At 48.2% G+C, this 22578-nt stretch overlaps 1 protein-coding gene across 1 annotated transcript; it reads right to left on the bottom strand.

Moving 5' to 3' along the window:
- Nucleotides 1-685: 685 nt before the first annotated feature.
- Nucleotides 686-18689, bottom strand: CLRN3 (clarin 3). Its single transcript, XM_040254774.1, has 3 exons — nucleotides 18319-18689; nucleotides 9090-9269; nucleotides 686-2524 (listed from the first exon to the last, which is right to left on the bottom strand). Exons 1-3 carry the CDS (start codon nucleotides 18545-18547, stop codon nucleotides 2244-2246), a joined length of 690 nt encoding a protein of 229 aa, XP_040110708.1. The 5' UTR covers nucleotides 18548-18689; the 3' UTR covers nucleotides 686-2243.
- Between the last annotated feature and the right edge of the window lie 3889 nt (nucleotides 18690-22578).

The following is a 22578-nucleotide window of genomic DNA, read 5'->3' on the forward strand; positions in this document are numbered from 1 at the left end:
GCTCCACGGACAGGAGGCCGGGGCAAGAGGCCAGGATTGGGCCTTACAAGAGTGGCTGAGACTGTGAAGAGGCAGCTGGCCTGGTTGTTCCTTAAGAAGTGAGTGAAGTGAAAGTCGCTCAGTCGTGTTTGACTCTCTGTGACCCCATGGACTGTATAGCCCATGGAATCCTCCAGGCCAGAATACTGGAGTGGGAAGCCTTTCCCTTCTCCAGGGGATCTTCCCAACCCAGGGATCGAACCCAGGTCTCCTGCATTGCAGGCGGATTCTTTACCAGCTGAGCCACAGGGCAAGCCCAAGGTTTTCACTGAATACACACTCGGCTTCTTTACCTTCTACCTTCAGAGGTAATAAGGGAGCCTATCTCTTCATCGCCCTAACCGTGAGCTGTAGTTCCACTTACCTGATTTTCCTATGTCTTAAATATTTCCTCAAATCCATGTATGATCTAGGGAGTGAGATAGTTTGTCCTCTAAAGACACCAAACTCTTTTCAAACGCTGAGATGAGTAAATGCAGGCTTCACCTCTTGCCATGTCCTTTGCACGAATGTTATACATGAAATGAGAAGCAATTATTACCCTTAGCTTCCTTGTTACTTGTCCCCATTATTAAAATCTGATATAAAGTTCACACCACCAAAGAACATAGATGTTTTAGCTTCAAAGAACTTAGAACATTTTCACTGAGGTTAATATTTTTAATACATTCAGTTTCACAATAGGTTAACTTATTAGAATTATTAGGATAATTTATTAGAGTTATAATTTTGACTTTGTAGAACTTGGGGGTGGGAGGTTATGGAGAACTGACTTTTCAAAGAGTGAACATAATTTTGTGACTAAGTACACATTTCACAGGGAATTTTGACTGCTTTTTGAATATCTGTCTTGACTGTTCAACAGTGATCTCCCTAGGGACAGGTACCTGGCTTAGCAAGGTGTTAACCACATTGCAGGTACGCAGTGCTTCTCGAAGGAAAACAATGTTATTTCCAGGGCAGATTGTTCATCTCTGCTAGTTTCCTAAAGGATGTAACCTGTCCAGAGAACTGCTGCTTTGTAAATTACACTACGGGAATTCTGTTCCCTTAGGCTCTGGTTCTATCACAATGTGAAAGGTGAATATTTCAGAATCCTGACATCATTGACCCGGCTAAAGTGTAGGATATGCAAGCCTAAAAGATTCTCAAAGTGATTTTCTGAGAGAATATCCTACAGGTAAAGTAGGCCAAATCCATTTGGTGTTTTTTAAAAAATATTCCAGGTCACCCACTGTCCTCTCGTGAGCCATGAACTAGTTCCACCCACCTGTGCTTGGAAGGCAATCCATCACTGCACTGTGCCCCTGCCCTGGCCCTGACTCAGGATATACCTGCAAGTCACAGAGCCAGACCCCACTGCTTACTGAGCCTCCAGCCACCAGGAGTCTGCGATGGGTGATGCTCTCTCACCTGTGTCGGGGACACTGCAGCAGCCGAGCAGAGCGTCGGCTGACGGGGGTTTCAGAACTCGCCAAAATATGACATTTCTATTTTGACTGAACTAACCACAGTCTTTTGAACAAAAATATATTTAACCTTCTTAGCATGAGGTTATGGAGCTATAATTTCCATTTTTCCTTGATCTTCTTCCTTCCTCGTCTTTTCCCTGCCAAAAGTCCACCTTGGAAACTCAAAACTGAATGTCAGCCTCTCTACCCAGCACTGGATTTAAGTTAAATCAGAGGCGGAGGGTCCAGAAGTCCAGGTCACACACCCCTAAGTCTCTCCTTTCCCTTCTAACACCCGGTCTAGGAAAAACAATTTCTGGATCGCTCTTTGTCTGCAAGTCTCCATTCACAGGGTGGAAGCAAAATGAGTGGTCCCTCCTGTGGGGAATAAGGTCACAGGTAGCAAAGTGCTTTGAGCAACTCAAAGGCGAGGTGTGTAACACAAGCCTTTATTACTTAAGAGTGAGGCCAGGTCAGAAGGTCGACAGGCTCACAATCATGGCCCTGCTTTGAACACGACACGGACGGCCAAGCTTTCTTCTTCACCTTCCCCACCCTCACGGGAAGCGTCTTTTGTCAAGGGTGCATCATTTATGAAGAACGTAATGTTGTGAGATGTGAAAACTGTCCCCGAGTGACAGTCAGACAGGGCCACACTTTTACCTGCTGACGACTCAGCCACACCAGCCAGTTACTGCTCTGAGAGCTGGCGTACGACGGAGGAGACCTAGCCACCAAACAAGGACACAGACTTCAGAATAGAATTCCATCCCTTGGCGCAGACTCCATGGGCTTTCTCTGCTCCTGCTTCCGCTGGTATCTGGCCTTCTGGTAGAAGATGATGATGACCGCAGTGACCACATTTAGGAAGATGACCAGCAGGGTGAGCCAGAATGAGTATCCGTAAGCGTGGGACGTCCCTTGTTGAGTGGCAGCTGGATAGAGCGGGTACAGCCTCTGGGCCAGCTCTTCTGAGAGACGATTGGACTGCGTGTTCCCCACAAAGAGCACCATGGTTATGAATGTGAAGGATGCTGAAGGGAAGGAAGAGTTTGTAAATAACATGGTGGTGTATGTCAACGAATATTTTTATTTTTAAGACTTTTTTATTGGAGGGTAGTTGCGTTACAATGTTGCGTTAGTTTCTGCTGTAGGATGAAGTGAGTCGGCCCCGTGTGGACATATGTCCCCTCCCTCTTGGACCTCCCGCCCCCCTACCCCAGCTCCACCCCTCTAGGTCACCACAGCGCCTTGAGCCGGCTCCCTGTGCTGCAGAGCAGGCTCCCACCAAGCTGTCTGTTTTACACACGGTGGCGCGTGTGTCCATCCTAGTCTCCCCATTCCTCTCACCTTCCCCTCCCCCGCCGCGTCTCCAAGTCTGTTGCCTATGTCTACGTCTCTATTTCTGCCTTGGAAATACTTTCATCTGTACCATTTTCCTGGATTCCATATATAGGCGTTAATGTACATTTTTAAGGTCACTTTTTTTCCCTTTATCAAACATGTACACTGTGGGCTTTCACTGAACATCTACACTGGGATTTACTCTCTTCTCTGCATTAGGGAGAAGGTAAAAGAAATAAAAGACGCACGCTAGACTCTAGACCACAAAAGCTAACAATAACACAGGGCAGCTGTGACCAGGAGCAAACATTTAGCTCAAGCCCTTTCAGAACTAGTTGAACCCTGCCCGCTTCCCAGAGTGATGAACTGAGCCTGTGTGCAGCATGAGCGACGGGACAAGTGACTGATCACGGGGGTCGACAGGACAACTGTCTAGAGAGGACCAGTGTGGTGGGGAGGCCGAGGCAAGACGAGAAAAACAGCCAGCCCCAACATCTATCCATCGTGATGCACGGTGAGCTCCTGGTCTGCACGGATGCATGGTGAGCATCCTGGTCTGGGAGACACAAGTCCAGCTGATGGGGAGGGGTCTGGAGGGTCCTGAGCACAAGATACAGAGGCCAAGCCCACCTGGGAAGCTCTGGGGACCCACCAGCCTGGCAACTGGGGTCTCATTCAACCCATAACAGGGGGCAGCATTTAACCAGGAAGGCTCTCTTTAGTAAGTGACTGAAAGTCATTCAGTCGTGTCTGACTCTTTGTGACCCTATGGACTATACAGTCCATGGAATTCTCCAGGCCAGAATCCTGGAGTGGGTAGCCTTTCCCTTCTCCAGCGGATCTTCCCAACCCAGGGACCGAACCAGGGTATCCCACATTGCAGGCGGATTCTTTACCAACTGAGCTATGAGGGAAACCTTCTTTAGTAAACTCATCCTTTATTATTCATGATGTCCTGCACTAGAGAACCTTCCTCAGTCTTGGCTTTGGAAAGCCCCCTTGGCTTCAACCGTGGTTCTGGAGTCAGAGAGAGCAGGGTCAAGGCCTCCAGCCGCAGGTCTTGGGAGATGTGCTCAGCTGCTCTGAACCTCGATCTTCATCTTCCAAAGGTGGGGAGCTACAAACCCCAAGGAGCTTCGAGGCTGCATGGGGCTATGGGGGGTGCTGGGGGAGGAGTTTCCTTTCGCGGTCAGGAGAATATCCTAAAATCAACTGCGTATTCTGCGAATACACTGGAAATCACTGAATGGCACCCTTAAATGGGTAGACTGTACGGTATGTGAGTCACATCTCAATAGATTGTTCAAAAAGGCAGAGGAAGGAGGGTCAGAAGGCGGCTGTGCTGGATTTGTGATGAGCCATCCAGTGGAGTCAGGCTGACCGTGCCGGGCGGCCATCCAGGAGTCCCCAGGACTGAGGTCCAGACCGACACACACTCTCTGACTCTTCCTCTGCTGACGTTTACCCAAAACTAGGAGGACATTTGGCACCCAACGTGCCCTGCTCATAACCCACACCCAGGGACCAGCCCTCCAGAGGCCCTAATTAGAGGGCTTCTGGGTGAGGCGTTTTCATTCCCCGTGATGACAGTCTTTCATCGTCAACCTAATGCATTTATTTCTTAATAATAACAGGAGTGGGAGTGCACGAAGCCCCTCCCCTCTGCGCCGTGTGTCTCACACCCCGTAATTATCCCTCATTCTGCTCTTGGGAAGTTTCTTCTAAAAGCTTTAGTCAGAAAGAAGCAAAACCCAGAAATGGGCTACACGCTGTTCTCTGAAGTGGATGCTCACGGCTTTAACTTAAACCACGAGGGCACCCGCCAATGGACACGGATGCTGAGCTGAGCCCTGGGCAGAAGGGGACACTGCTCACTGCCTGTTTCTGTGGTTCCTGGGACAGAAGGTTTACGGGGCCTGGAGGGAGCCCCATGGTAGACGGAGGAGCTCCCAGGGGCTCAGGGCGCTGGCCCTCTACCCCCCTGGCCTGTCCCCGTGGGCGTGGGACCTGCCGATTACAGATAATGATCCCTTATTCGGGCAGTCACCTTGAAAGTGAAAGTGAAGTTGCTCAGTCGTGTCTGACTCTTTGCAACCCCATGGACTGTAGCCTACCAGGCTCCTCTGCCCTTGGAATATTCCAGGCAAGAGTACTGGAGTGGGTTGCCAATTCCTTCTCCAGGGGATCTTCCCGACCCAGGGATCGAACACAGGTCTCCCGCATTGCAGACAGACGTACCATCTGAGCCACCAGGGAAGCCCTTAAAATTCCTGGCTCTGACACTGAAACGTTAGGTGGTTTTCCAATAGAGTTCCTCATTCAAGTGAAATCATATTCCATGCCCACTGGCATTGAATTTCAACGGAGATATGCAACGATTTGTTTTAGAGCTTGAACAACTGAACAAGGACCTAAACAAAGTTTTGCATAAAGTTCAACAGTACTTCTATGAACTTCCTCCAGACCAAGGGCTCCAGCCTGCAGAGCAACTGACAGACATGAGACGAAGGTGTGAGGAAGAAGCACAGGAAACAGTTCGGCACGCAAATTCCTCCCTGCTCTCGGTTCCCGGGCTGAGGACCGAGTGTGTCGGAGCAGACCATCTGCAGTGCTCTCCCTGGCTCCACTGTCATCTCCAGCACCTCTCAGACGACAGTTCTGTCCCCTGTGGCCAGGGTCACCATGCCAGGCTGGGCTCAGAGGGCACAGGGGCCCAGGAGGGAGGCTGCGCATCATGCTTTTGTCCTCAAAGCAGCATCTCCTCCTGTTGTTTCAGAGACAAGCCAGCAAACTGCTCCCCTTCTTCCTGTAGCCAAGGAGCCTGTGTCCAAGCAGCCTGGAGAGGCATGTGCGGCCCTTCCCTTGGCCTCCAGGGCACCTCAGGGCAGCCTGACCCCGCCCCCCGTGCCAGAGTGACCCAAGGTAGGGACCCGGAGATGGTGTATTTGTGCACAAAGCCCGCTGCAGGCTGAGCCTCGGGGGGACCCGAGTTTTCAGCAAGTTCTTCAACCAAATGGGGCCCAAGTCTGCCCTTTGAGAGTTGGAGGCTGCTCACCTCCGCCTCACACATCAAAGTCTCCGATTGTGCTTCTGCCCACCTCACAGCCTCTCTGTGTGTCAGAACTTGCCCCAAGCCTGGGGAGGAATGTGGCGGGAGCTTGCTGCCCATCAAAAAATTCTTTGTTGTTAGAACCAGGTGTGGACTGGGGGTGGGGAGGCTGCTGGCCTTGCTTCCCGTGTCTTCCTCCACAAACATGCATCAGGCCTCTGCGCTGGGCAAAGCCAGCTCATACTCAACAGTGGAGGAAGACACCGAAGCCAGGGGCTTCCTCCTGCAGAGAGGAGGGGATGGGTTCTGGACCCTGCGGGTGTAGACTGAGCAACGAGGGTGGATTTTGTCCAGCTGGCCCCACACACAACCCATCCCTCTGGTCCTAGTGATCAACATTGCTCTCAGATCCACCCCCTCAGCCCCAGCTCCAGGGGGTTAGTGTCCTCAGCCAAAGTGGGTCAGTCAGTGAATTCAACCCTGCCAGCTATGGAGATGGCTTCAGAAACAGAGGAGGCCAACTCCAGCAAGAGTCAGGTATTTTGGGGGAAAAAAGTCATTTTTTCTCCTGCGGTTGCTGCATCTGTGATGGGCCAGAAAGAACTGGCAGATGTCTTGCCTTTAGGAGGACCAGCTAGCTACTTACTGACGGAGGGCACACTGGAGGGAGGAGAGGTCTGACGGCTCAGGCTGAGATCCTGGATCCAGCTGTACCTGAAGCCACTACTTCTCTTAGCTTCTTCATCACATTAGCAAAAATTAAAAGAATCTATTTTTTTCACCCTGGCAATGAGTGCCAATGAGTCTTGCCTTTGGTTTGGTTGACAGACAGGAACTACAGTCATAGAAGCAGCTTGGGGCACAGAACCCTGGTGTCCGGATAAGGGCCTTTGAGTTTGGAACCAACCCCTCCAGGTTCACTGTGATGGGAAGCCCAAACGCTCATTCCTGGCCGGCAGCTGATGCCTTTAAGTTTGAGCATCTGCTTGTTTTGATCACAAATGCACAGAAAGAAAGGAAAGGGCTGGTCATGTGCGGATGTGGCTACACCAGCCTGATCCCAGATGCTCAGAGCTGAGAGGTGGGTGTGCAGGCTTGCCCGGGGCAGCCCGGATTTCCACCTGTTGTCCTGCATGGTGTTTAGGAATCCCAGCTTGTTTGGTCTGAGTGTTGAGAGGCTCTCCCTTGTATCCACGCCAGAATGGGGCTGGCTTCTTAAATATGAGCTTGAAAGAGGCCACAGTGGAAGCGTGTGTGCACTCACACCACACAGGGCTGTGCTCAGGGCTTCCCTCCCTGGAAAGCCAGGTGATCATGGTCTCAGCACAGCACTGCTGGGATCCACAGCACAGCGGCGCCTCCAGCCACCTACACTGGCCAGTGTGACAATGGCCTCACAGAAGGACAGGAAGCTGCCCAGAGCCCACCATCCGAGGCTTCTTGATACCCCAATATCCAGAGCACCTATCTTCTCCCTGAAAGTTCCTGGTCTGTGTTTAAATATACCACGTGGAATACACACACAACCACTGCCAGGGCCAGCCCATTAGTTCAGTTCAGTTCAGTCACTCAGGTGTGTCCAGCTCTCTGCGACCCCATAGACTGCAGCACGCCAGGCCTCCCTGTCCATCACCAACTCCTGGAGCTTAATCAAACTCATGTCCATTGAGTCGGTGATGCCATGCAACCATCTCATCCTCTGTCATCCCCTTCTCTTCCTGCCTTCAATCTTTCCCAGCATCAGGGGCTTTTCCAATGAGTCAGTTCTTCACATCAGGTGGCCAAAGTATTGGAGTTTCAGCTTCAGCATCAGTCCTTTCAATGAATATTCAGGACTGATTTCCTTTAGGATTAACTGGTTGGATCTCCTTACAGTCCAAGGGACTCTCAAGAGTCTTCTCCAACACCACAGTTCAAAACCATCAATTCTTCGGCACTCAGCTTTCTTTATAGTCCAACTCTCACATCCGTACATGACCACTGGAAAAACCATAGCTTTGACTAGACAGACCTTTGTTGGCAAAGTAATGTCTCTGCTTTTTAATATGCTGTCTAGGTTGGACATAACTTTTCTTCCAAAGAACCAGCGTCTTTTAATTTCATGGCTGCAGTCATTATCTGCAGTGATTTTGGAGCCCCAGAAAATAAAGTCCCTCACTGTTTTCACTGTTTCCCCATCTATTTGCCATGAAGTGATGGGACCGGATGCCATGATCTTAGTTTTGTGAATGTTGAGGTTTAAGCCAATTTTTTCACTCTCCTCTTTCACTTTCATCAAGAGGCTCTTTAGTTCCTCTTTGCTTTCTGCCATAAGGGTGGTGTCATCTGCATATCTGAGGTTGTTGATATTTTTCCTGGCAATCTTGATTTCAGCTTGTGCCTCATCCAGGCCGGCATCCCATTAGCAGGATGGGCCATTTTTGATCCCCTCTCAAGATCAGGTTCTCATGGTGGAGAGAGGGACAGAGCAGGAGAAACCCCACTGTCAGGCAGGGGCAACAAGGCTCCCACTGGACCAAGCCCTTGGGCAAACACAGTGGCCCCAGAACCCGTGAGACCTTCAGAGAGTTCAAAACACTATGACCCCAACTGGACCCCACTTCCCATTCCCCACCCCAACACCTTTCCCCCCACACAGACAACACAACCTCGCAGCACCACCCAGCCGACACCCGGGGTTTACAGCTCGCCCACAGCGAGGGCGTCGGCCCAGATGCTCCGCAGGGCAGTTCTCGGTGGCTCTGTGCCACCTTCGTGTTTAGGTGTTAGGCCAAGTCGACTGCTGTTCTCTGGGGGCAAGAAGGGGACTAAGTAAATGTGCACGTGTGTGTGTGTGCACGTGTGTGCCTCTCCACCTCACATGGAGCTTACTTGGCAGTCAAGCACGCAGCAGGAGCCCAGGGAATGCTTTACTGACGTGCGTGTCTCTGTTTAACGCCTTACCCTAGATACTTGAAGGCAAAGACTGGGTATATCATACATTTTAACACCTAACACGCCCTCCTTACCCACAGTCCGCCCCTTCCCAGGGCACCCGAAGCACATCTGAAGATGCTGAATAAAAGTTGAAGGCTTGCGAAAATAAGCCTCAGCCCCCCCACACTCGACTCAGCACATTCTTAACGCCTAGGGTCTGACAGTGAGCGTGTGCATCCTCGTGTGAGAGGGAACCAGGGGGACAGAGGCCGGGGCTGGCCGGTACTGACCGCTGAGCCCGCTCCAGGTATACACGCCCGTCGGCCCCAGGAACGTCTGGTAGGGGTTGCTGACGCTGTTGTAGAAGGTGAACCCGGCGCTCAGCAGCGAACTGAACAAACCAAGGGCCAGGAACACGATGACCACCGAGTGCAGAGTCTTCGGGGAAGAATTGGTCAGTGTCCCTAAAACTGAAACAAGGTCTGGTAAGTACATGGTGCCCCCGACGCAAAGACCAGCTTTGGGCCCAAGGGCTGGTCCACCCTCCCGGGGCCCCTTCCCATTCCACCTGCTTAGGCACTGGGGCTAGACACCCTCAGCCTTTCCATAACAGTTCCATATTTCTGGAGTGCAGGGGAGCGCCAGACATGGATCTCCACACGTGTGAAATGAAACACGGATGCCCTGTGCCCTCTGCCATCAGTTCCTGCTTTTGTCACCCTCCTCTCTCTGACCACCAGCCAGCCTCCCCTGGTGTCTGCTTTCCCCGCTCCCTCCGCTGTTTACGATACAAGATGGTCAGACACCAGAGGTGCATTGGCCCCACTCATCTGGGAGCCCAGCCACGTGTTTATAGAATATCTCCAAGAGCTGTCTGCGCATTGAGCCCCTTAGGAGACTGCCACTACATTCAGTAAAGTGTTTACCAGGACGTTCAGTGAAAGAAGGTAAAACTAAGCTGGGAGTAAGATTTCAGAGTCCTCAGTAATACACTAACAAATCACTGGAATGGCAAGGTGTGGGAACCATGGTAGGAGAGATAAGAAAGCCTTCCTCAGTGATCAACCAGCCCCAAGAAAAAGAAATGGAAAAGGCAAAAGGGTTGTCTGTGAGGCCTTACGAATAGCTGAGAAAAAAAGAGAAGCAAAAGGTAAAGGAGAAAAGGAAAGATATATCCATCTGAATGCAGAGTTCAGATGGAAAGCCTTCCTCAGAGATCAATGCAAAGAAATAGAGGAAAACACTAGAATGGGAAAGACTAGAGATCTCTTCAAGAAAATTAGAGATACCAAGGGAACATTTCTTGGAAAGATGGGCTCAATAAAGGACAGAAATGGTAGGGACCTAACAGAAGCAGAAGATATTAAGAAGAGGTGGCAAGAATACAGAAGAACTATCATCATCTCACATGCCAGCAAAGTAATGCTCAGAATCCTAGTAAGTGAACCGAGAACTTCCAGATGTTCATGCTGGATTTAGAAAAGGCAGAGGAACTGGAAATCAATTGCCAACATCCGTTGGATCATCGAAAAAACAAGAGAGTTCCAGACAAACATCTACTTATGCATCATTGACTATGCTAAAGCCTTTGACTGTGTGGATCACAGCAAACTATGGAAAATTCTGAAAGAAAAGGGAATAACAGATCACCTTACCTGCCTCCTGAGAAATCTGAATGCAGGTAAGAAACAACAGTTAGAACCAGACATGGAACAACAGACTGGTTCCAAACTGGGAAAGGAGTATGTCAAGGCTGTATACTGTCACCCTGCTTATTTAACTTATATGCTGAGTATATCATGAGAAATGTCAAGCAAGATGAAGCATAAGCTGGAGTCAAGGTTGCCAGGAGAAGTATCAATAACCTCAGATATGCAGATGACACCACCCTTACAGCAGAAAGTGAAGAAGAACTAAAGAGTCTCTTGATGAAAGTGAAAGAAGAGAGTGAAAAAGCTGGCTTAAAACTCAATGTTCAAAAAACTAAGATCATGACATCCAGTCCCATCACTTCATGACAAATAGGGAAACAATGGAAACAGTGAGAGACTTTATTTTCTGGGGCTCCAGAATCACTGCAGATGGTGACTGCAGCCATGAAATTAAAAGATGCTTGCTCCTTGGAAGAAAAGCTATGACAACTTAGACAGCATATTAAAAAGCAGAGACATTACTTTGCCAACAAAGGTCTGTCTAGTCAAAGCTATGGTTTTTCTAGTGGTCATGTATGGATGCGAGAGTTGGACTATAAAGAAAGCTGAGAGCTGAAGAATTGATGGTTTTGAACTGTGGTGTTGGAGAAGACTCTTGAGAGTCCCTTGGACTGTAAGGAGATCCAACCAGTCCATCCTAAAGGAGATCAACCTTGAATATACATTGTAAGGACTGATGCTGAAGCTGAAACTCCAATACTTTGGCCACCTGATGTGAAGAACTGACTCATTGGAAAAGCCCCTGATGCTGGGAAAGATTGAAGGCGGGAGGAAAAGGGGACAACAGAGGATGAGATGGTTGGATGGCATCACCGACTCAATGGACATGAGTTTGAGCAAACTCCGGGAGTTGGTGATGGACAGGGAGGCCTGCAGCCCATGGTTTCCCAAAGAGTCAGACACAATTGAGTAACTGAACTGAACTGAGGAACTAGGGTGGGGGCGGGAGAGAAAGAGTCAGAGCTTCCTTCTTTTCATTCCTGTTTCTCAGGGCCCCTAGGAGACAGCCGGAGTTTCTCACATCTTCACCCAGAGCAGCTTAAAAGAACAGAAACCAAAATAGCCACAGAAGCTTTCTTGTTCTGCTGTGGGTGGTGAGTTTTAAGGAACAGGGCCCGGGAACCCAGAGGGGACCCTGGATGTCATGCAGGCGGGCGCTGCAGAGTGTCATGCCAGACCGCGTCCTGGGAACAAGGAGCCCTCCATCTGCAAGGTGGCCCTTTCCATCCCTGTGGTACCTTAGCCATTCAAAGGTTCTTCAACCTGCATTTCTATGATATTAACCCTGGGTCCTAATGCTCCTTTGGGACCAATGCAGAATCCACTCCATCCTCTCCTGCCTGGAACTTCTCCCAATATTTGAAAAGAGGATGTAAACCCAGTGAGTTATTCATAAGATGTGATTCCACAGCTCCTGCCATCCTGGCCCTGACTCTAGTCTGACCGTCCTTCCCATTCGTGATGGCCAGATGGGCTCAGCTCCCTGTGCTATCCTCTGTCTATCTCTAACACCTACATGTTAGTCTCTCAGACATTTTTATTTTAAACCAGCAGTATTCTGTGAAGGAGCTAAATTTGTCATCAACGGACAGAGGGTAGATATGAGAGATTTGAGCCAGCAAGTCAGCCTTCAGACATCCCGGCAGTGGGGATACGGTTGTAAAGGCCCTCGTGCTTGAGAGAGTTCATCCTGAAGGCCAGGTCATGTGGCCCGGCCTGGGCTGGAACCATCCCTGGCTGGACAGAGCGGGGACACAATGCCAGGCGTGCAGGGCTGAGCAGAAGGCAGGCGAGCGTGGCAGCCAAAGCCTGCAGAAGAGGACAGAGGTAGGAAAGGAAACAGCCAGGAGGGAGACACAGGTGTGGTCTCCAGTCAGCAGCCACAGCCCTGCCAACCCCACAGGAGACTAGGGAGGACGGGAAAGGGAAATACCAGCTCAGCAACATGCAGGCCATGAGCTCACTGCCCAGGGAGCCGGGCCCTGGGGGCAGAGTCCAGCACACACACAGCCGGTCCGCTCTTCTCTGGTACTGTCTGGCCCTATCACCATTTCTGTTAGTGACCCATGGGCAGGGATTTCTGTTAGTGACCCATGGGCAGAGATTTCTGTTGGTGACCCATGGGCAGGGATTTCTGTTAGTGACCCATGGGCGGGGCTAAGTGCTCCGCACAGCTCGCTCGTTTACCCACTCTGGATATGTCCTCTTGGTGATGGACTTGGTAAGAAGTCTGATAGGCCTTGGCTCAGCTGAGGACATGGTCCTCTCTGTCACCTGCTGTTGCCCAGGCGAGGAGCCCTGTCCTCCTCGGGGGAGGGACCATCTGCACTGAGACTGTTCCAAGGTCTGGCCCTCAAGCCTGAGGCTCTGGCTTCTTGGTCTGTCTCACTCCAGAGACGAGTGAGGAGCTTTGCCAGGCTGTGAGGCAGCACACTACTATTTAGTGACTTGTAGAAGATGACGCCAGAGTAAAAAACAAGAAGCAGGACACACCTGTTTCAAGGCACACGGTCAAACGCTGTGGATCCTTCCAAACTTAGTCGCCGCCAGGAAGAACTGCTTCTCCTACGTTCCACGACCCCCTGGCTCTGCCTGAGCACCAAGGAGGAAGCTCCAGCACCAGATCGGAAGTTTCCTGGGGACTAAGGGAACTCTGTCCTTAGCCAATGAGACATAATTTGGATGCTTAACTAGAAAATAGAGCTCCCCAGATGGCACTCGTGGTAAAGAACCCGTCTGTGAACGCAGGAGACACAAAAACTGCAGATTCAATCCCTAGGTCCCCTGGAGGAGGAACTGGCAACCCACTCCAGGATCCTCGCCTGGAAGACTCCATGGACACAGCCACCTGGCGGGCAACAGTCTAAGGGGTTGCAATGAGCCGGATTCCACTGAGCAACCTAGCACAACTAGAAAATAAAAATTTCAGCATGGGACAAATGTCACGTGTCCAAGTGCCTGAAGTCCCCTAGGGAAACCGTATTAAATGGAGGGTCATTTGCGAATGGCTACTTTTCCACATTTTAGAGTAAATTAGAAAGGAACAATCTGGGGAAGCTCAGCGGTAAAGAATCCACTTGCCGGGGCAGGAGAGGCAGGTGTTCTGGGTTCGATCCCTGGGTCGGGAGGATCCTCTGGAGCAGGAATCTCACTCCACTATTCTTGCCTGGAGAATCCCTCGGACAGAGAGGCCTGGCAGGCTACAGTCCATGGGGCCACAAAGAGTCAGACATGACCGAGCGACTGAGCAGACACCCAGACATCAGTTCTCAAAGCGGAGTCAATTTGACTCATGCTTTTCTATGAATTAATGTGACAATTTAGGTTAAGTTTAACTGCCACATTTCAAAATTGTATTTCAGCCTCTGAGTTGCCCCACAGGTATGACAGTTGTATCTCCTGCCCCTTCCAGCCACCCAACCTTCCCCCCAACCCCGCTTAGAACTCAGACAGTGAAAGCTAGAAACTCAGTGAAAGTTGAGCAAGAATGATATCACAATCAACCTCCACAGCATCTGACAGCTGCTCTCTGCCTACAAAATTAGCAAATACATTCAGTTCTTTTTTTCTTGTTTTGAGGGGCCCAAGCGTCAGAATTGAGAAAGCTGTCTCACAATTGGAACCAATTGTCTAGATTCTGGCAGCTCCGGCAAAGAGGCCAGAATGCACTGGGAGGTGGGCAGTGTGGAAATGAGGGATCATCTGAACATCCGGGTTTCCTGGGCCTAAAGATTTATATTCAAGCCCCACTGGCCACCTGGCCCTTCTAGTCTGCTTTTCAGGAAGTCCCGGGAAATTGAGGCAGAGCCGCTGGCTTTTATGTGGGGAGGAGCAGCCTCCATGCCCCACTCAACCATCTGGACACCAGGGGGCCTGACTCAAGGGAACTCCTGAATCTCTGGGACCCAGTGTACCCCTGGAAGGGCTTGTTGACTCCACAGACACCAGAGTGTGGCCTGAGAGCTCTTCTGGCACGTCCCAGCTGCTGGCCTGGGAAATTGACCAGGGTTATCTCAGTCGGGGGAGAGGGGGCAGGTGGCTTCCAAGGTGGCTCGACACAGTGGTTTAGAATCCACCTGCCAAGGCAAGAGATGAAGGTTTGATCCCTGGGCCGGGAAGATCCCTTGGAGGAGGAAATGGCAACCCACTCCAGTGGGCTGAAGTGGAGAGCTCCAGTTATCTTGCCTGGGAAAGTCCATGGACAGAGGAGCCTGGTGGGCTACAGTCCATGGGGTCACAAAGAGTCACACACAACTGAGCGACGGAGCAGGCATGCACACACATCTCTGTGAGAAGAGTAGGGGAAAGCGTCTTCTGCCCCTTTATGCTCTACCTCCCAGCGGGGCCACGTCTCTAGTGGCAAATAAGAAGTCACTCCTACCTGAGGGAAAGTGTGGGATGTATGTGGGGTAGACTGGGCGGGTAGGAATGGTAAGAAGGGGCTTTTTGTACATTCTGCAGATATAAACCTCCTTTCTTTGTTCTTGCAGTTACTTGATTTTTCTCTGCCACATTCACTTTCTTCATCATTTTAAATGTGAGCCAATAGTACAGCTCTAATTTCCCTGAGAACAGAAAGGGATGGGAAAGAGACTTGGAGGAGGAGAGGCACATTTGTGGTGAAACACCCCTGTGATCTCATAGTGACCTGCACACACCTTTAACCTACAAGTAGGGCAGGCTCCTGGATTTAACCAATAAGGGTGTCTTTCTCTAGAAAGACTGAGCGGTGAATCCTCCCAGGCAGGGGCTCTGTGCATTTCCACTCAGGATCCAAGCCGCTCACTTATGTAACAGCTGCCCAGGGAGGACTTTTTTTTTAACTGAAATTAAATAACTAGAACTTTTGGCGTAGCCAGGCAATGTGCTCACTCGTGGACACATGGCCCTTTTCATCTGGGTGCTGGACAAGCTGGGATCCTCGGGACGAGGCTGGTGGAGCTCCCGGTGAACCTGAGCTGCCCAAACAGTCTAGTTATGCCATGGAGAGGTTCCTCCCCAGGTTGGACTGATCATTTTCCCCGGGTGACACACTGTTGGCTGAATTATTTTTGCACGTTGAGCTCAGCCACTGTCGCTTCACGCTGCTCTTTCATTTCAGAAATCGACAGCCCCAGATTGGCACCATGTGATAAATCCTAGGCTGGAACAGAACAGGGTTTTAGCAATATTTATCACGCTTTGGAGGTTTCAGTCAGACTTCTTCCTGGCTAAGAAACTGACCTGGTTAACTTCTTATTTGAAAAGGCAATCCGTCACTGCAGGGCATAAAAGTGGCATACATATCAATGATTTTACTGGGCTGCCAATGGCTGGTTTCTGATTGGAAAAGAGCCTGTGTGGTCCTGAGGAAACCATCTCACTGCAGGCTTGTAATCCTGCTCCCTGGGGACTGCGTCCACACACCTACACCAGCCAAGGCACCATCTACCTTGTGGCTACACGGCTTTTCCCATCTCTGCAAGGACAGTTGGCAAGTGTTCCCGCTTCAACAACTGCTAAAGCTGCCAGCACTGAAGGCCCCCTGGGTTCTGAGCGGTCCCTGGCCGATTGTTAACCCCTGAACTTGAGCAGCACCTCAGCGTCTGGGAAGTAGAGTGCCGTCTAAACACCTGTGTGGCTGCTGGCAGGGACCTGAAGCTGGAATGTGGGTCTCTGGAGACCAAGAATAAAAAAAGAGAGCCAGGCAAAGCAAATGCAAATACTCCGCCTCCTTTGTGGGCACACACTGCCCTGCAGTGTCCACCGGGCCCCGCCGCCTTCAGGGTTATCCTTGCCCACGGCTGTCCCCACCCTCCGACAGTCAAGGTGCTCACGTCACCCCCTCAGGGCTCTAGAGACAGGCTGGCCCACCCAGATCTCCTCTGAGCTCCACAGGGGGCAGGCAGTCAGGGAGCTCGCTGAAGCCCTTTACCTCAAATGGGAACCAATTGGTTGTAAACAGACACTGTATGAAAATGTAAAAATTCCGAGACTGTAAACTCGTATTTTAAAAATTGAACATGTATCTGGAAATTCAGGAGCCGGAGGGAGTTTTGGTTTCACAAATTGTATTCACAGAACTGAAAGTGGGACTGAATCTCTGAAAGCCTTCGTCTCTCGTTGACACGAAAAGTGAATTCTCCTTTTCCCGAGGAGCTGAGGTCAGTACCAGAGAAGATGCGTAATACTGCTAAAATACTGGCAGAGACTTTGCTTTTGCTAAGGTCTAAAAGGCAGATTCATAATTTGGAAATATAATTATGCTACTCTGGAATTCAGGAAGTCATTTCATTAATAAATTCACAAATTAGAGCTAGAACTTGGAGTTAAGGTCAAAGGCTCAAACTCCCAACTTTATACATGGCATGAGGACTAAATACTGCGTTTGTGTAAGAGAAAATGATGTTAGTTCAGAGCTTCCCTGGTGGTCTATGGGCTAAGACTCCAAGCTCCCAATGCAGGGGCCCAAGTTCGGTCCCTGGTCAGGAAACTGGATCTCACATGCAGCAACTAAAGAGTCACATGCTGTAAATAAAAGGTCCCACAACCAAGTGGGAGGCCCACAGCTCAGGCCCACAGCTCTGATCTGGTGCTGAAAATAAACAAAGGAATAAAAATAAACACTAAAAAAAGGCAAGTCAGCACTTGAACAGAATTAGACTTCTGTAAGATAGCTGAGAGCTTTTTCTGTGTGATAAAGCTACCATCTTATGGCCTCAGGAAACACTAGTTTAAAAAAAAAATGACATATGTTTACAAAGAAAAAGGTGATGACTGCATAATACCTGATAAAGCCTGTATAGTAAGTTTCATGAAACACCATTCAGAACAAAATCTATTTAAGGTGCTAAATAGTTTATAAATTATGTTTCTAAATTTAGAAAGCAGTGGTATGTATTTAAACTTTGAATGCCAAGTAAGTAGCTAAATTGTGCTTATTCTCAATGAATTTTTGTTTTCTGCGCATTGAGAGTAGAGCAGTAGTGTGTACGAAATCAGAAAAAAATAGGAATTTCTATAAAATATTCAATTAATATAAGTGATGGAAATTTAATATCAATTCCAACAGCAATGAGATTGTTTGGAAGTAAGAATGCAAATTCAAATCAGTGAAACTAATGAGCCTGAGATACAGGGGTAAGAAATTGCCCATATTTTCTACTTCATTTTTTCTTGTCAATAAACTCCGGTACTGTTTAAGGCTTCCCTAGTGGCTCAGATGGTAAAGAATCTGCCTGTGATGCAGGAGACTCAGGTTCAATCCTTGGGTCCGGAAGATTCTCCTGGAGAAGGGAACAGCAACCCACTCCAGTATTCTTGTCTGGGAAATCCCAAAGACAGAGGAGCCTGGTGGGCTAAGACCCATGGAGTCTCAAAGAGTCGGAGATGACTGAGCGACTAACACACACACACACACACACACACACACACACACACACTGTTTAAACACAGCTGTACTAGAAGGATTTCGACTGTTTTGCTAATAGACCCAACCAGACCTGAGGAAGCTGAAAAAATTTGGTGAATTTTCAAGATTAAAAATATGAGATCGTATCTACAGCCCAATTAAAATTTACCAGAAAATTATTTCTGAAGGGCTATTTGACCAGAATACAGGATGACATCAATCTTACCCAGTTAATTCAGCCTCATTGTGTGCATTCAAATAAGCTATGCTGCTGCTGCTGCTAAGTCGCTTCAGTCGTGTCCGACTCCGTGCGACCCCATAGATGGCAGCCCACCAGGCTCCGCCGTCCCTGGGATTCTCCAGGCAAGAACACTGGAGTGGGTTGCCATTTCCTTCTCCAAAATGAGCTATAATTACCTTCAAAATTTTTGTCCGGTTCTGCAAGTCCATGATTCAATTCTTGAACACTCTTCCCGCGAAGGAGTCCATAGGTGATGATCACACTACCATTCGAAGAAGAGTCACTGATGGCGATCGTACTGCGGATCCATTCTTGGGTCGCCAGAACAAAGCAAAGGACAATGAAAGCCCCCAAGCTGGTGACGAAGCTGAGTAAGAAGGTCAGTGTTTTCTTTGCCGTGGGCATTTTCTCAGGATGATAAGGGTCCTCGGGTAAAAAAGCAGAGATCTTTTTGTACTATTTTTGGGCCTTCTCTTTTGGAGTCCAGTGTTTAGAAATGAAGTCTCACACTGTCTTGTGAAATATAAAACCTCATTCTTCAAGAGGAAGGGTTCCACTGATGAACATTGGACTGTGACTAGGGTCATAAAGATTTATGGTAGCTGAACTTTGGTCTGGAGTGACAGGTTGCTATGGTTATAGCCAACCGGGAGGAACAAGGGATAAACACGGTCTTCCTGAGACATCGCCAATCACACAACTAACTTATAACTCTTTTTTTTTCAAGTGCCTTGAAAACAAAATCAGCCTACCACATCGGGACAGAACTGGAATTCCTAAATAATATGCCCTGTACCCCTCAAATGTTACTGATTCTAGCAGCCAACAACACAGAGTCCCACCAGCCAAGGGTTAACGATGTGACCCTAACAAGGGTTCCAAAGGAAATCCTAAAGAGATGAAGCTCTTGCTCCAAGTCCTAGGGATTGGAAAGAGGAGAGCTGACACCTTAGTTTTAGACTTTGAAAAAGAAGTGCACCTTTCAAATTTCCTCTTTCAAACTGGATCACACTCATCCGTTATTTAAATGGTAACTCGAGAGGTTTCATTTCCCTCGTTAGTTCTCTGATGGAACTGATTTGAACAATCCTGCTTTGTCTTTGCAACCCCGTTCTCTCTGTTGGGTGATGAATAGTTTGTAAACGATCGTTTCTGGCCTTAAAGGAAGTCCTCCATTTGTCAAGAAGATCATTTCTTGAGTTAATAAATAGTTGTTCACAGCATATTAGTTATACTTCTTTTTATTATACTCTTTATATTGGACTTCCCTGGTGGCCCAGGGACTAAAGAATCTGTCTGCGGTGCAGGAGACCCAGGTTCAATCCCTGGGTCGGACGATCCCCTAGAGAAGGGAATGGCAATCCACTCCAGTATTCTTACCTGAAGAATCCCCATGGACAGAAGAGCCTGGCAGGCTACAGTCCACGAGGTCACAAGGAGTCGGCCACAACTGAGTGACTAACACTTTCTCTGGCTCTAAAGTTAAAGTCATATTGTACATGTACATCTTCATCCTGTGCTTTTCTTGGATAGCACCTAACTTGTTTGTGGAACGAGTTGATACTCTGTTTTTCCCACTAGAATAACCAGGCCATCACTCATTTAACAATGTTCTCTTCTGGCTATTTTGTGTATTATTAGTTTTTTTTTGTTCATATAAACTTGCTTGAGAACAGATTAAGAGTTGTTGGTTCAAACAGACATTTCAATACCAAAGCCAAATTGGCCTCTCACTGATAAGCCCGCCAGCAATGGAAGAGAGTGCTCTTTCCTGCAGGACTAGAAAATGCTGGCTATTAAGTTCATAAATTGTGGCAATTTTTATAGGGAATATTGCATTATGTTGGAATTCTATGATTTTTCTGTCCCTACAGTTTTGCCTTTTCTAGAATTTCATAGAAATGGTTCCTTACAGTATGTAGTCTTCCTTTCCCAGTTTGAGATTCACCCGACTACCTCTAAATTTGTTTATCTGTTCAGCAATTGATGGATATTTGGGTAGATTCAAGTTATTGGCTGAAAACTCTAATACTTTGGCCACCTGATGCAAAGAACTGACTCATTTGGAAAGACCCTAATGCTGGGAAAGATTGAAGGCAAGAGGAAAAGGGGATGACAGAGGATGAGATGGTTGGATGGCATCACCAACTCAATGGACATGAGTTTGAGTAAACTCTGGGAGTTGGTGATGGACAGGGAGGCCTGGTGTGCCGCAGTCCACGGGGTCGCAAAGAGATGGACATGACTGAGCTACTGAACTGAACTCAACTGAAAGTTATTGGCTATTTTGAATAAAGTTGTTCTGAACGTTAAAGTACTAGTCTTTCTGTGAATATACGCTTTCCTTTCTTTTATTTAAATGTACAGGAGATAAATTGCTGGGACATACAGCGAAAGTGAAGTCGCCCAGTCGTGTCCGACTCTTTGTGACCCCATGGACTATAGCCTACCAGGCTCCTCTGTCCATGGGATTTTCCAGGCAAGAGTACTGGAGTGGGGTGCCATTGCCTTCTCCAGAGGATCTTCCCGATCCAGACATCCAATAAATGAGCTTAACTGCTAAAGAAACTGAGTGTTTTCCTAAGTGTCTGTCCCCATACGCATTCCCACAAGCAATGCATGGCGTCTCCAGTTGCTCCGTGTCCTCACCAACATTTGCTATCACCAGTGTTTTTAAAAAATGCCGTTGCAACGAGTGCTTAGTGGTATCTCACTATGGTTTTGATGGTTTCACAAATATTAACGGTGTAGGACATCTTTTTATGAGCTTATTTTTAACCTATATCCTTCCTTTGGAAAATTATCTGTTTGAATCTTTTGCTCTTTTCTTAAATTGGTTTGACTCCTTTTTGTTCAGTTGTAAGAGTTTTTTATATGTATATTTTACGTAAAAGTTCTTTATTAGGTTTATGTTTTGCAAACATTTTCTCGCAATCTCTGGCTTGCATTTTTATTTTCTTTATAGTATCCTTCAAAGAGAAACATTTTCTAATCTGGGTGAAGTCTAAGTACCAGTAGGACAGAGGAGCCTGCTGGGCTACAGACCATGGGGTTGCAAAACGTTGAACACGACTGGGTGACTGAGCACACAGACAAACACACACTGTAAGTACTGACTGTTTTCATTTTATGGATTGTGCTTTAAATGTCTGGGCTTCCCCTGTGGCTCAGCTGGTAAAGAATCCGCCTGCAATGCGGGCTTTGCCTAACCCAAGATCGCAAAGGTATTTCCCCCCTGTTTTGTTCTAGGATATTCATGAATTTAGTTCATACACTTAAGATTATTTTCTTATTTTGAGGTTTTTTTCAAAATAGTATGAAGTAAGGACTGAGGTTCATTCTTATACATGTGGGTATGCAATTGATTTCTTGAAAAAAGTATCCTTTCCCTGGTGGATTGTCTTGGCATCCTTATTAGAAATCAGATGACCACATTTGTGTGGGTCTCTTTCTGGATTCTCCATTATTAAGTCTATCTTCCCAGCTCTGTGTCAACTCCAAGCACTGTTGGTCACGCTGCTTTCCAGAGGCTTTTATCTGTGACCTCAGATACCTTCCTCCCACCTGTATGGGCCAACCCTCAACCAAAGATTCGAGGGATGCCCTCTGCAGATCTTGAGAGCTTGCTTTTGCTTCTTTCTCTCTCCAGGGTCTTACACCAATTTTCGCCAGTTTTGCTTCCCCAGACTCTGATTTCTGCACCTCCAGGTGACTATTGGTTCTCCACAGCTTCCTCTCCTGCACCATGCCCTGCGGATTCCTCCTTGGAAACTTCCTGATGCACGGGTCAGTCGCACCTCATTCCTTTCTTTTCTCTCAGGAACGAAAGCCCGTATGTGGCCAGATGTCCAGTGTCTAGAAACCATCCTTCTACGTGTAATTTTCTGCTTTACTGCCGAGGGCCAATCTGCTCCCTATTCTTCCATCAGGGTCAGAACAGGCAGTCAGCGTTTATTCTTGAATGTCAGCATTGTTGCCCCATTTTCTTCCCTTCAAAATTTTGTACGTATTACTCTGTTATCTTTTAACATTGAATGATACCACACAAGAGTCTGGGGTCAGCTTTGTTTCTTCTCTCTGATTATGACTTATTCTCATAGCATAGTTGCAAAAGTCTTTATTCATGAAATGCAGTTGCTTGGCCTGAATGTATTTTGTATAGATTGCTCTGTATCTCTTTTTGCTTCTTATTCTGGGATTGTCTTTTCAATATCTCATTTGGTTCATTGCAGATACAGTTTTGTGGGGTATTTTTTTGTATCCTATTTCTGTATTCATTGAAATCCTACCTTGAGGCACACCAGTCACTCACGCATTGGGTTATCTTTGACCTCCACATCCACCATCTCTCCTAATAGCTTTGGTCTTTGTCTTCTTCCCCTGCCTCGCTGTTCCTTTCTTCTCTGAGGCTAGCTCATCTTTCAGTCAAGTCTTAT

Source organism: Oryx dammah, unplaced genomic scaffold (genome assembly GCF_014754425.2).
Source record: "Oryx dammah isolate SB20612 unplaced genomic scaffold, SCBI_Odam_1.1 HiC_scaffold_14, whole genome shotgun sequence".
In the NCBI taxonomy this organism is placed as follows: Eukaryota; Metazoa; Chordata; class Mammalia; order Artiodactyla; family Bovidae; genus Oryx; species Oryx dammah.

Excerpts from the sequence above, each read along its gene's own strand:
- CLRN3 (XM_040254774.1), bottom strand. The coding sequence starts at position 18,547 with ATGCCCACGGCAAAGAAAACACTGACCTTCTTACTCAGCTTCGTCACC. Across the intron at positions 9,270-18,318 it reads ACCGGACAAAAATTTTGAAG|TTTTAGGGACACTGACCAAT; the intron begins GTAATTATAGCT and ends ACCTTGTTTCAG. Across the intron at positions 2,525-9,089 it reads TACCTGGAGCGGGCTCAGCG|CATCCTTCACATTCATAACC; the intron begins GTCAGTACCGGC and ends CCTTCCCTTCAG.